The sequence below is a fragment of the Myotis myotis genome, unplaced genomic scaffold, assembly GCF_014108235.1.
Source record: "Myotis myotis isolate mMyoMyo1 unplaced genomic scaffold, mMyoMyo1.p scaffold_m19_p_10, whole genome shotgun sequence".
Classification (NCBI taxonomy): domain Eukaryota; kingdom Metazoa; phylum Chordata; class Mammalia; order Chiroptera; family Vespertilionidae; genus Myotis; species Myotis myotis.
The window spans coordinates 5736092-5749929 of NW_023416314.1; the positions used below are offsets into that span (position 1 = coordinate 5736092).

At 43.5% G+C, this 13838-nt stretch overlaps 1 protein-coding gene across 8 annotated transcripts in view; it reads right to left on the bottom strand.

The window, feature by feature from the left end:
- ALG9 (ALG9 alpha-1,2-mannosyltransferase) overlaps window positions 1-13838 on the bottom strand; it is a 108253-nt gene that overhangs the window by 22054 nt on the left and 72361 nt on the right. For 7 of the 8 annotated variants that reach the window (XR_004970300.1, XR_004970299.1, XM_036324324.1 and 4 more), the window contains one exon: window positions 3094-3224. Coding sequence is in view for 5 of the 8 variants with exons in the window: in XM_036324324.1 (XP_036180217.1) it covers window positions 3094-3224 (131 nt within the window). In the remaining 3 variants the exon portion in view is untranslated. Of the gene's footprint in view, window positions 1-1097; window positions 2904-3093; window positions 3225-13838 lie in introns of those variants that run through there. The other variant, XM_036324326.1, reaches the window with a different exon arrangement.

Sequence of the window (13838 nt, forward strand, 5' to 3'; positions counted from 1 at the left end):
TAAACCTCAAAAACATGCTAAGTGGAAAAATCCTGATACAAGACCCCACATATTACATAATTTTGCTTATATGAAAGGTTCACAAAAGACAAATCCATATGCCCTGACCGGTTTGGCTCAGTGGATAGAGCGTCAGCCTGCGGACTGAAAGGTCCCAGGTTCGATTCTGGTCAAGGGCATGTACCTTGGTTGCAGGCACATCCCCAATAGGAGGTGTGCAGGAGGCAGCGGACCGATGTTTCTCTCTCACCGATGTTTCTAACTCTCTATCCCTCTTCCTTCCTCTGTGTAAAAAAAAAAAAAAATCAATAAAATATTTTAAAAAAAACAAAGAATGTGAATACTATTTAAAAAAAAAGACAAATCCATAGAAATAGAAAATAATCAGTGGTTCTCTGGAGCTGAGAGTGGGAAAGGGGGCTCTTGCTGGAGTGATAGAAATGTTCTAAAATTGAACTGTGGTGATGGTTACACAACTTGGTAAATTTACTAATGATCATTGAATTGTACACTTAAAATGGGTACATTTTATGGTATGTAACTTATATTTCAATAAAGCTGTATGTGTTGTTGTTGTTGTTTTAAAAAACAACTTATTAAATTTGCCTGTTTTGTGATTCACTACACAGCTATAAGTAGCTGGAAAAGAGAAGCAACCACATTGGTCCCACTTAAGACTCAAGTGACTTTTAAAAAATTTATTGCCCTAGCTGGTTTGGCTCAGTGGCTAGAGCATCAGCCTGTGGACCAAAGGGTCCCAGGTTTGATTCGGTCAAGGGCACACGCCTGGGTTTTGGGCTCGATCCCCAGTAGGGGGTGTGCAGGAGGCAGCCGATCAATGATTCTCGTCGATGTTTCCATCTCTTTTTCCCTCTCCTTTCCTCTCTGAAATCAAAAATATTTTTAAATGTATTTACTGATTGATTTTAGAGAGAGAGGGAGAGGGAGAGGGAGAGGGAGAAGGAGAGGGAGAGGGAGTGGGAGAGGGAGAGGGAGGGGGGGAGAAGGAGAGGGGGGAGAGGGAGAGAGAGAGAGAGAGAGAGAGAGAGAGACATCAATTTGTTGTTGTACTTATTTATGCACTCATTGTTGCTTTTTGTATGTGCCCTGACCAGGGCTTGAACCTGCAAGCTTGGCATATGGGGATGATGCTCTAACTAACTGAGCAAAGAAAGGTTCAAAAAAGGCAAATCTATAGAAATAGAAAATAACATTCAAGTGAGTTCCTGAGTCTGTCCTCCAATCATACCATAATTCTCAAGCTCCTTTTGTCTCTTATTCTCATCAATTATTTCACTCCTTCTCTCTCCTCAAATCTCTAACACCTCATTCCCTAGTCTCCCTTTTCATTCGAGAACCCTATTCCTTCTTTGTTCAGAAAACTGAGGCCATCAGAAGAGAACCTCCAGACCCCCATCATCACACCTCCCTGCTGCCTGTTACTATTATGTTGTCTAGTAGCTATGTGTGGCTATTTAAATTAGTTAAGATTAAATAAAACTAACAATTTGGTTCCTTAGTCTTGCTAGTCTCTTTTCGAATGCTTAATAGCTACTACTTCATGGCTGTGGCTCCTGTATTGGATGGAGCAGAACATCTCCATCGTGTAGGAAGTTCTCCCGGGCAGTGCTGTTCAGAGACCTATCTGTATGTCTGCCTACAGCACATCCTGACTTATTGTGCAGCTCCTCTCACTAACTCAAGGGCAGTGCTTCAGCAATTCTTTCCTTTCTCCATGATCAGGTTTCAGCCCTATAAGAGACCACTTCCATCAGTATGTAACATGATGTTATTTTCCTCATCTTAAAAAAGTAAAAGAGGAACAGTTTGGGGTGACAGAAAAGTTTTGCAAATAGTGGTATTCTCAACACAAAAAAGAAATGTACACCTCAAACTTACATGGATGTTATATGCCAATTATATCTCAATTAAAAAAAGATAATGGTAATGGTTGCACAATACTGTAAGTGTAATTAATGCCACTGAATTTTAAGTGATTAAAATGTCAAATTTTATGTCATATCTATCTATCTATCTATCTATCTATCTATCTATCTATCTATCTATCTATATATTACCATAATAAAAAAAATTTTAAGGATAAAAATCTTTCCAGTCAGCACTTCCCTACACCCACCATGAGCTATAGCCTTGTTTCTCTGTTTCCCTTTATAGCAAAACCTTCCAAAAGACTTGTCTATATTTGCCTTTTCCAATACGTATTCTGTTTTTGCTTTGGCCCATCTAATCTCTCAAGGGCTTACGCCCCACTACTCCACCAAAATTACTTTTATCAGCTGCCAAGTCCAATGGACAATTATTCTTCCTCTCAGTTGATTTACCAGCAGCTTCTGATGACCCCCTCCTCCTAAAAACATTCTCTTCCCTGTTTCTGAGTCCCAGACCTGTCTCTCAAGACAAGCTCCTCTACCTTTTGCTCTTTGCCCAACCTCTTGGATTCTGGGACTCCCTGACCCTCCTCAACTTCAACTGTCTGTTTACCTGGATCTCTGCCCACAGACAGCTTGACCCTTCCAACTCACCCCCGCCCCATTACCACTTCACCCGAATGCCCTGACTCCCCTCTCATCATTAATTCTGAGACCTTTCTGAAGAGCCAGCCATGCCCGGGTCTATTTGGTTTCTCTAGTTAAGACATAGTAAGGCCTATCCCATCCCTGGCTGAGCCTTGTGCCTAAAAATAATGGATACGAACTTCTAGCTCCTAAAGGACAGAGTCAATCTTCCTAATTGTGTTAGAATGCTCTCAGTTAAAATAGATGACGTTGGTTGCTGAAAATAATCAGTGTTAAACACTTATTTGTATTTTCTTCATGGATCCATCTGCTTTACTTAGATTCTTTTATTTAGATGATACTAGAATATATTTTGTATTCTGTTACCTAGAAAAAGAGAGTGCTTTTAGATTTCTCAGGAAACTGGACAAGGATAGAAGATGTGCTTGGGTCTAAATAAAAATAAAGTAAAATGATGGCTACTAGCATCAGCCTAGGGCTGGAAGTTATTCAATCCTAGATTCCAATTTTCACCTTTACTAATCCTAACACATCACTTAGGATTAAAGCCACATACCTGGAAGCATCAAGGAACGGTCTGTAGGCCAGGCTGATCCATTCTTCCCTGTTAGATGAATATTTTGGCTCCCGGGGTGTTTCTCTCATGGTGTCCAAATCCACTAAATAATGGCATTTACTGATGTCAATCTGCAATGGAGAAAGGCCAACTCTTCATTAGTAATTACAAAGGTGCCTTCAGGGTCAGGAACATAAACTGCAATTCTAAGCATTCCCACAGAGTTTTAGAAGCACAAGCATCCAAGTCCTCAGATGTTACCTGTGTTCTCTCCACTCAGATAAGAGTGTTGGGTGTTGGGGTATTACCTAGGCTCCTGGGAGTAAGGGGGAGATATGCACGCACCAAGCCAAAATATATGTAAGCTTTGTGAGTTTTGATTCTAGTTTGGGTATTAAGTCCTTTTAGCCAAACACACTTCTGAAACTAGCATGAGTCTACAACCTACTCGAAAAATTACGTATCTTCTCTTGTTCACTATTGCTCCCTCCCAATGATCACTTCTTAATGCGGAGATTGAAAGGCAAGACTAAACACACATGCTAATATGAAAGGAAACCCTGTCTCTGCTGACAGAGCCAAGTGAGGGTGCAGAGATATCATGCATATCGTCTCCTTCAAAAATTCAACAGAACAGACAGAGACATGGGAACTGTTCCTGCAGTAAAAGATCAATAAACTGTAAGAGTGGAGAAGATTATGAAAAATATGTTGTAACAATAAGCAAAACTAGTCATTCAGTTGCTCACATCATGGAGACAACACAGCATCACAGGTGCTCAAAAGAGAATATTATAACCATGTTGGGCCTGGCCAAGGTAGCTCAGTGGTTAAGCGTCAACCTATGAACGTGAAGGTCATGGTTCCACTTCTGGTTGAGGCACATGCCTGGGCTGTGGGCTCAATCCCCAGTGTGGGGTGTGCAGGAGACAGCCAATCAATGATTCTCTCTCATCATTGATGTTTCTCTCTCTCCCTCTCCCTTCCCCTCTGAAATCAATAAAAATATTTAAAAAAACAAAAAACAGGAACCCCCCCACACACATAATTGGTATTGTGCTTATAACAAAATTAATTCAATGGAATATGCTATAAACTATAGGATACTTCTGCAGTTAAATAGTTCATTTCCTCAGTTCCTGAAATTCCTCCAAAGCCATAGAGATGAAAGGGGCGTCTCATTATTCATAGCAAGCCGCTTTCAACAGCAACTGAGTTTATATTAACAGGGTAACTTTTGGAAAGCATCTAAAAATGAGGGAGGAGGCTGGTCACCAAGTGATTAGAGGGTTCAAACTTTCAGCCCTACCCCTGACCTCTGAGGAGGAAAGAGAGATTATACCCTGAGTTTAATCACCAATGGCCAATGATTTCATTAATCATGACTGTGTAATGACGCATCCATAAAAACCCAAAAGAACGGGTCCAGGAGATTAAGTTGGTAGAAGATTTTCAAAAAAAACTGGACAAATCTACTAAAAATGAACATAGGTATCTCCTATGATCCAACAATTCTACTCCTAGGTATTAGATTGAACCATATGAAATCATTAATATCTGACTGTTTAATGCACAAAAATGGTCATTTCACATGGTTCAAGCTAAGCATACCCAAGCGAAATGCATGCAGCAAAAAGACAAGTTCAAGAATGTTGTGTCATTATTTGCAGTTGGTTCAGATTAGAAAAAATCAAACATCCAACAATAAAATAATAAATTGTGGTATAGCCATACAATTAAATACAATCTATATTAATAAAAGGGTAATATGCTAATTAGACCAGAAGTCTTCTGGACAAAGCCGCAGTGGCTGCGAGGGCCAAAGGCAGGCAGCCATGGCGACAGTTGCAAGGGCAAAGGGAAGGCAGCTATGGCGACTATGAGGGCCGAGGGCAGGCCACTGTGAAGGCCGGCAGTGGCAGCAGCAGCGAGGTGATGGGGGCGGCGCCTTCCCCTGATTGCCCAGTTGTCCCCCCCGCCTCCCCCCACAGAGGGAGGCCAGAGGCAGCAGCAGCAGTGGCTGGGGTGATGGGGGGCACCTTCCCCTGATTGCCCAGTCGCTTCCCGCAGAGGGAGGTCAGAAGTGGTAGCAGCAGTGGCGGGGTGATGGGCCAGAGGCAACAGCAGTGGCTGGGGTGATGAGGGCAGCGCCTTCCCCTGATCAACCTGGTCACCTCCCACAGAGGGAGGCCAGACTGTGACTTAGGCCCGCTCCCCTCAAGGAGCAGGCCTAAGCCGTCAGTAAGACATCCCCTGAGGGCTCCCAATCTGTGGGATCAGGCCTAAACCAGCAGTTGACATCCCCCGAGGGGTCTTGGATTAGAGAGGGTGCAGGCAGGGCTGAGGGATCCCCCCCCCCCCCGTGCACAAATTTCGTACACCGGGCCTCTAGTCTATAATAATAAAAGCGTAATATGCTAATTAGACCAGACATCCTTCCAGACGAAGCCAGGGCTGCGAGGGAAGCCCAGGTCCTGGGTGCCAGAGGGAAGCCGGTGCCAGTAGCTAGGGGAAGGAAGGCCTATTCTTGCACGAATTTCGTGCATCGGGCCTCTAGTATAGTAATAAAAAAGAACAAACCACAGATACATGCAACAACATGCATGATTATCACAAACAAAATGTTGAGTTAAAGGATTAAGACACACAAAAATGCAATATGATTCCATGTATATGAAGTTCTACAACAGGCAAAACTAACTCATCCTGTTTAGGAATGCATATAAGAGGAGTAACTGTAAAGAGGAAAACAAAGAAATTATTATCATAGAGTTGGGAAGCTCCATCTGAAGGGTGAGTAGGTAGTGACAAAAGGAACTGCTGGAAGCTTCTGAGTGCTGGCAATGCCCTGGGTGATGGTTACACAAGTATTCCATTATTATTAATTTACTGCACACTTATGCTTTATGCACTATGGATTACACAGAATTGAAGGTTTTTTAAGTGCATATAAGAAAAATTCAGTCACGTCTGGCTTACAGTAAACTCTGTTCTTCCCCAACCTCTCACTCAGAGTAATAGTCTCATTTTCTCCCAGCATTATTTTTATGTAATGAAGATTCCAGTCTCACATCTGGCTGTGCATATGGGCTGTTTCTCCAGGGGAGAGAAAGCATACTGAGAATTGACGTCAGATCCAATTCCATTCCACAGAACGCTCTAAAAATGACCCTTTGCATAAACACTTCAGGAAGCAACCTTTTTGGTCTGAACCTCCACTCTGTAGCTCCCAAGGATTTTGAAAACATGAAAACTTTTTTTTTAAGTTTTGCAAGTACCATGTCTCTGAAATCAAACAAAAGCAGCAAGGGCCACAGACTCTCATGGTCTCATGCCTAGACCTCCTTTGGTGAGGGAGCTCTGAGTAGGACATTTTAATACTTGACCTCAGCCAGACACACTACAGACCTCATTATCTAGACTGGGTGTTGGGTACATGGTCTTTCAGAGATGTGGATAGTAACTAATTAATGCCCAACTATGCCAGTCAGCTTTAGGCTCCACTCATTAACCATCCATATATAAATTTCATTTAAAGTAAAGTTTTATAAAGACAGAAACCGCGCTAGCTGGTTTGGCTCAGTGGATAGAGAGCATTGGCCTGAGGACTGAAGGGTCCCAGGTTTGATTCCCAGTCAGAGCACTGCCCGCGTTGCAGGCTGGATCCCCAGTAGGGAGTATTCAGGAGGCAACCAATCAATGATTTTTCTTTCATCATTGATGTTTTTTTCTTTCTCCCCTTTCTCTCTGAAATCAATAAAAAAATATTTTTAAGAAAAGACATAAATCAAGACAAAAATCATATTAATTGCAATCCTAATCCATTTTTTAAAATGTAATCTCTTTAAATCCTTTCTAGGAAACAGATGCTAAAGATTCTTTTTTTCTAGGAAACAGTTACTGAACAACTGAAACACACAAGAACAAAAGCCTCTGGCAGAAAAATGGTTAGTACGATCAAGGGCAGACTATCTATTAGAGATGAAATAAGATAATTAGAAAAAGAAGCTCTAACAATCAATCAATAAAAAGGCAACCTATGAAATAAAAAACAATATTTGCAAACCATATATCTGATAAGGTATTAATGCTCAAAATATATAAGGAATCCATACAACTCAATAGCAAAACAACAAATATTTTTTAAAATATATTTTATTGATTTTTTACAGAGAGGAAGGGAGAGGGATAGAGAGTTAGAAACATCGATGAGAGAGAAACATCTATCAGCTGCCTCCTGCACACCTCTTACTGGGGATGTGCCCGCAACCAATTCATGCCCTTGGCCGGAATTGAACCTGGGACCTTTCAGTCCATAGGCTGATGCTCTATCCACTGAGCCAAACCAGTTAGGGCACAACAAATATTTGATTTAAAAATGGGCAAAGGTCCTCAACAAACACTTTTACAAAGTCATACAGGTACATGAAAAGGTGCTTAATATTAGTGATCATTAGGGAAATGCAAAGCAAAACCACAATGAGAGCCCAGCTGGTGTTGCTCAATGGTTCATTATCAACCAATGCATCAAGAAGGTCACTGGTTCAATTCCTGGTTGGGGCACATGCCCGGGTTTTGGGCTCGATCCCCAGTGGGGGCGTGCAGAAGGCAGCCAATGGATGTTCTGCTCTCATTGATGTTTCTATCTATCCTTGCCTCTCTCTCTAAAAATCACTAAGAATATATTTTTAAAAACACAAAGACCACAAAGAAATATCACCCACACCTGTTAGAATGGCTATCATCAAAAAGATAAAAGATAACAAGTGCTAGTAAAGATGTAGAGAAAAGGGAACCTTGGGTACACACTTGGTAGGAATGTCAACTGGTATAGCCTTTATGGAAAACAGCAAGGAGGTTCCTCAAAAAATTAAAAACATAACTACATACTATATTATCCAACAATCCTAGTTTGGGGGTGTGTGTGTATATATATATATGAAATGAAATCACTATCTTAAAGGGACATGTGCACCCCCATGTTCACTGCAGCATTATTTATGACTAGAGGCTCAGTGCACAAAATTCGTGTACGGAGTCAAGGGTGGAGGGGGTTCTTCAGCCCAGCCTGCTACCTGTCGCAATCCGGGACCCCTTGGGGGATGTCTGACTGCTGGTTTAGGCCCGACCCTGCTAAACCGGCAGTCAGACATCCCTCTCATAATCCAGGACCACTGGCTCCTAACTGCTCGCCTGCCTGCCTGATCGCTCCTAACCAATCTGTATCCCTACCTGATCACCCCTACATGCTCACCTGCCTGCCTGATCACCCCTAACCACTCTGCCTACCTGCCTAAATGCCCCTAACCTCTTGCCTGCCTGCCTGATTGTCCCTAACTGCTTGCCTGCCTTCCTGATCACCCCTAACTGCCCCGGCCTTGGCCCCCACCATGGCAGCATTGTTTGGAAGGACGTCTGGAATAACGTCCGGAGGTCGTTCGGTGGTCTGGTCTAATTAGCATATTACGCTTTTATTATTATAGAAGATAGCCAAGACAAGGAAACAACCTAAGTATCCATCAATGGGTGAAATGTGATGTGTATATACCACACACAATGAAATACTATTCAGTCATAAAAAGGACGGAAACACTGCTATTTGTGACAACATAAATGAAACTTTGAGGGCATTATGCTAAAACTAGAGTACCAGTGAACAAAAATTTGTGCACTCGGGGGGGTGGGGGGGGTTCCTCAGCCAGGCCTGTGCCCTCTCGCAGTCTGGGACCCCTCGGGAGATAACAACCTGCTGGCTTAGCCCTGCTCCCGGGTGGCAGAGGGCAGGCCCAATCCCTAGGTGCAGCCCCTGGTCGGGCTCAGAGCAGGGCCGATTGGGGAGTTGGGGCGCCACCCCTGTCATGCACAGAGCAGGGCGGATCGGGAGGTTGCGATGCCACCCTCAGTCACGCTCAAGGCAGGGTCGATGGGGAGGTTGCGGCGCCACCCCGTCATGCACAGAGCAGGGCCAATCAGGGGGTTGGGGCGCTGCCCCCTGTCACTCACAGAGCAGGGCCCATCAGGGGGTTGGGGCTCCGTACCCTGTCACGCACAGAGCAGGGTCGATCAGGGGGTTGGGGAGCTCCCGCCTGTCACACACAGATCAGGGCTGATCAGGGGGTTGGGGAGCTCTCCCCTGTCACACACAGAGCAGGGCCCATCAGGGGGTTAGGGAGCTCCCCTCGTCACGCACAGAGCAGGGTCGATCAGGGGGTTGAGGAGCTCCCCCCGTCACTCACAGAGTAGGGCCGATAGGGGAGTTGGGGCACCGCCCCCTGTCACACACAGAGCAGGGTGGATCAGGGGGTTGGGGCACCGCCCTCTACCACCCACAGAGCAGGGCCGATCAGGGGGTTGGGGCGCCGCACCCTGTCACACACTGAGCAGGGCCCATCAGGGGTTTGGGGAGCTCCCCCCTGTCACACACAGAGCAGGGCGATCAGGGGGTTTGGGCGCTGCCCCCTGTCACGCTGATCCTGGTGCTGGGAGGCCTCTCGGCTTCGCTGATCCCGGTGCTGGGAGGCATATTAACCTTTTACTATATAGGATAGAGGCCTGGTGCACGGGTGGAGGCCGGCTGGTTTGCCCTGAAGGGTGTCCTGGATCAGGGTGGGGGTCCCACTTGGGTGCCTGGCCAGTCTGGGTGAGGGGCTGAGGGTTGTTTTCAGGTTGGCGGGTGACTGAAGCTCTCAACCGCTCCTTTTCTTCTTCTTTTTTTTTTATTCTGGGCCAGCTTTAGCTCTGAGGCTTGGCTCTAGCTCTGAGGCCTCAGCCGCTGAAAGCAGGTATCTGGTTTGTTTGGGTTCTATAATCGAAACACTGTTTCAACTCCAGCTCTGAGATCCCGGCTGGCTGAAAGCAGGTTTCTGGGGTTTTGTTTAGCTTCTATATTTGTAACAATGTTTCAAACTGCAAGCTCAGAGGCCGGCAAGTCAGGCAGGGAACGTTAGCTTCCTCCGTCACTGAAGCAAGCAAGCCTCCTGTTCGCTTCCAGCTGCCTGGCTGCTGGCTGCCATCTTGGCTGGCAGTTAATTTGCATGTCGCCCTGATTAGCCAATGGGAAGGGTAGCGGAGGTATGGCTAATTACCATGTTTCTCTTTTATTAGATAGGATATATATGTCTCAGAAAGAGAGGTCCACACTAGGATGGGCCAAGGAAGTGCTGGAGGAAAGGCAGGAACAGGACCCCAGTCCTCAGGACACCGGACACTAACGCAGTACCCAGTGGTGAAGTGATGACACCTTGAAGTTCTAGGCACTGATAATGAAGAACAAAGAAAGGGTAAATGTCAGGTCTATTTCAAAGGAAATCACTGGTACCAAAATGTCTAATCCAGTGACCCAGGAAAAGAGGGGCTGCAGTGAAGAATCACTTGGGCGAGATGTAGAAAAGATGGTTAACTTGTTTCACACGGACTGAGGTGGGAAAAGCGCTGTGTATTCAAGTAACTGAAAGAAGGCCGATGTGCCTGGGGCACTGAGAGAGTGGTTTTCTGTTCCTACTGCCAAACACTCTCTGTGTCCACCTCATAAATTCCCATTCCTTCTTCAGATTTCAACTAACAGTGACTTCCTTAAGAAGGACTTCACTGTTCACTTGAGCTAAGAGAGGTCCCCAGATTACATGGTCTTACAGCAACCAGTAATTCTCCACTAAAACATTTCACAATTATAATTTACAAATTAATTGGGAAATCAGTCAATTCTACGGAAGCTGGGGCTCTGTCTGTCTCATTTACTCATGCATTCCACAAACCTAGCATAGTAAGTTTCCTTAAACCAGCGATCGCCAACCTTTCGGACCTCACGGACCACGAGTGGTCCTCCGACCACCGGTTGGCAACTGCTGCTCTAAAGGTTTCCTTAAAGCACACAGTAAGTGCTAAGTATATGCGCCTTTAATAAATGCACACAAGAATGCATGAGGACAAAAAGTGAAAATAAGAGGAGGGAAAAGGCGAAAGCATAGGAAAAGGGGGACAAGAAAAGGTCAGAGAGGAGGAGACCACAGATAAATTTGGGCGGATGCCTACTGTACAGGCAGAAGAAAGAAGTGGAAAAAGCAAGGGGCAGGGGGGACTGTTACAAAGGTTACAGGAAAAGAATCAGAGGACACAGTTCTGAAATTCAGGGGGAGAGGGATTTCAAAAGCCACAGAAGGCTGTGAGGAGGCTGAAGACTGAGAAGGTGACAATGGGAACAGGTTCGACAGCTGTACCAAACAGTAAATTTATCAGTTTAGAATGCCATGTGGGGACAAGGAAAGAGCTAATGGTCCAACCTCCTTTTCTCAGCGACCTTCCCTGCTGTCTACTCAGCTGCATGAGCCATGCCCCACAAGTCCTCAGACGGGAAGGATGTGAACGTGAATTTAGGCATCTATTAGCTGGAAATGACAATGACGCATGAAGGCTATAAAAATAGAAATCTCTGTCAAAGGCCAACATGAGGTTCAAGAACATCACAGAGAAACCATCTCCATATATAAGACAGGTCTTATTTCTCAAATGTCACTAAAAATTCCCTGGTAAACAACAGCAATAAAGAATCCTCTAAGAGTTCAAGAGGAGAATGTGAAAGATCAATCGAAATCTACTGTCCTATAACTTCCAAGACAAATGGGAGAATTGAAGCGGAAAAACACTGTTTAGAAACTTTGCCCATAACTAAGTAAAATGTGATCATAACTGAGGCTATCAAATAGCAACAGTGGCTGACATATGTTATGAATTTAATATTTAACCTTTAAGCTGTATTCAGAATTCTTCTTTCTTTCCAAAACATGTAATAAATTTTGATTCATTATGTGCCCTCTGTGAGCAATGACAGCAAGGCCCAGGTCCTCTTACAGCACTCAGCTCTGTGAAGGCAGGGAGTGAGTCGGTCTGGATCACCACTGTAGCCCTGGTGCCGGGTATAGTCCCCAGCACACAGCAGGCAGTCAAAAAGGAAAGGCCATGAGCTGCACCAGTTTGCTAAAAACTTTAAACACCAAGTGTTAAAAACTATGATCAGCTATTAGTAAGTGCCAAGAATGTCTTCCCGTAGCTTCTAGCCCTGAGAGGACAATCTATTTCCTCTAAAATAGCATATAATAAAGATAAAATCACACTGTAATAAATCTATTTTAAAAATCTCTGGCAAAATGAGTTCAAAACTCCAGTAAATCAACTACTAATTCACCATAACAAGATTTAACTTACTTTAATATTTTATAGAATGAAAAATTAAAGGATGAGCGCTGCCTAGAGAAATCAGTTTAAACAATTATTCTTGGGTCCCACTACTGTGATCAGAATATATAACTCCCCATAGGAAGGGGAATAGAGAATCCAAAGAGCACAAAAAATGAACAGAAGAGTAACATTTTAAGGCAAACCAAATTTCCACATGGGTATTTCTTGTTTATTCCCAATTTTTAGACAAGATGTTAGATACAATTAAGTCCTGCAAGCTTGCAGAACTTTCTGCATGTAAAGAATTTCTCTGAGAAGTTATCTTTTGACTCCATATCAGCCACAATCTTTTACTATGAAAATACAAATATAAAAAGAAATCCTACTGTATTTGTACCCTACTATGTTTGGATGTGAATTGTATCAGCCAGCAAAAGAGCTAACCTATGAAATAACATCAACAAAAAAGCAGAATAATGTTCTGAACACTCTGCTTCCATTTAAGCATTCTTTTTGTTTAAATATATCTAAGGTTACCATTTGCATCAAGAAATAGGGTCCTGGCCAGCATGTCTTAGTCGTTAGAGCACCAGCCTGTGCACCAGAGGGTTGCAGGTTCGATTCCCAGTCAAAGGCGCATGGCTGGGTTGCAGGTTCCATCTCTGGCCCACAGGAAGCAACCAATTTTGTGTCTCTCTCACATCTGTTTCTCTCTCCCACCCCTTTCATTCCCTCTTAAAAGAAAAATCAATGGGGAAAAAATCCTCCAATGAGGATTAACAACAACAAAAAATAATAATAAACTCATTAAAAAATATAGGATCTCTAAATACTCTGCCTCTAGTTCTAGCTCGATGATTAAGGGAAGTCACTTAACCCAACTTCAGAGGTTTTACCATCTCTCCAAAGAGTTTGGACTGCAAACCACTAAAATCTCTCTCATTGTAGAGAAAATAATTTCATCACAATTGTAAATATAATTCACATTGCTGATTCTCCTTTTCTCAAAGCTACTGCTGCTCATCATTAGATGTGATACCACATACACATCCCTGAACTAGAGGTAAATACAGAAACTGCCTTTTTATAGTGCTGAGATGTGGGCAATTAGAAAGTCTGTCTTAGTTGTAGCACTGAACACTGTTGAATATACATATTTGTCTAAAATGGCAAAGGTAAAAGAAAATAAGATCATTCGGTTCTATGAACTTGCTGATTTCAAGGAGCTATTTAAAGCACAGATATTATCATTGTTATTCTGACACTATTAAATATAGAAAAGGTTAGAGAAATTGTGTGGGTTTGCATGCCTGAAAAATGTTAAATTTTTACAGAGCTTCTTCATTTCCAAGTGTTTTAACAATGTAAAATGCATGATTTGAGAACAAGTCACATGTCTGACCCGGAGAGCCTAGAATCATTACATAGACCTATCCTGAGGTTGGGTGGTGACACACTGAAAACTTAGTTGTTTCCCTTCCTACTGCTCCTGTTAGACATCACTAATCATTGGTCTCTCACTGACCCTGAATGCAATCTTGTCATGCTTTCAACCTGGGGCTCCCGTAAGC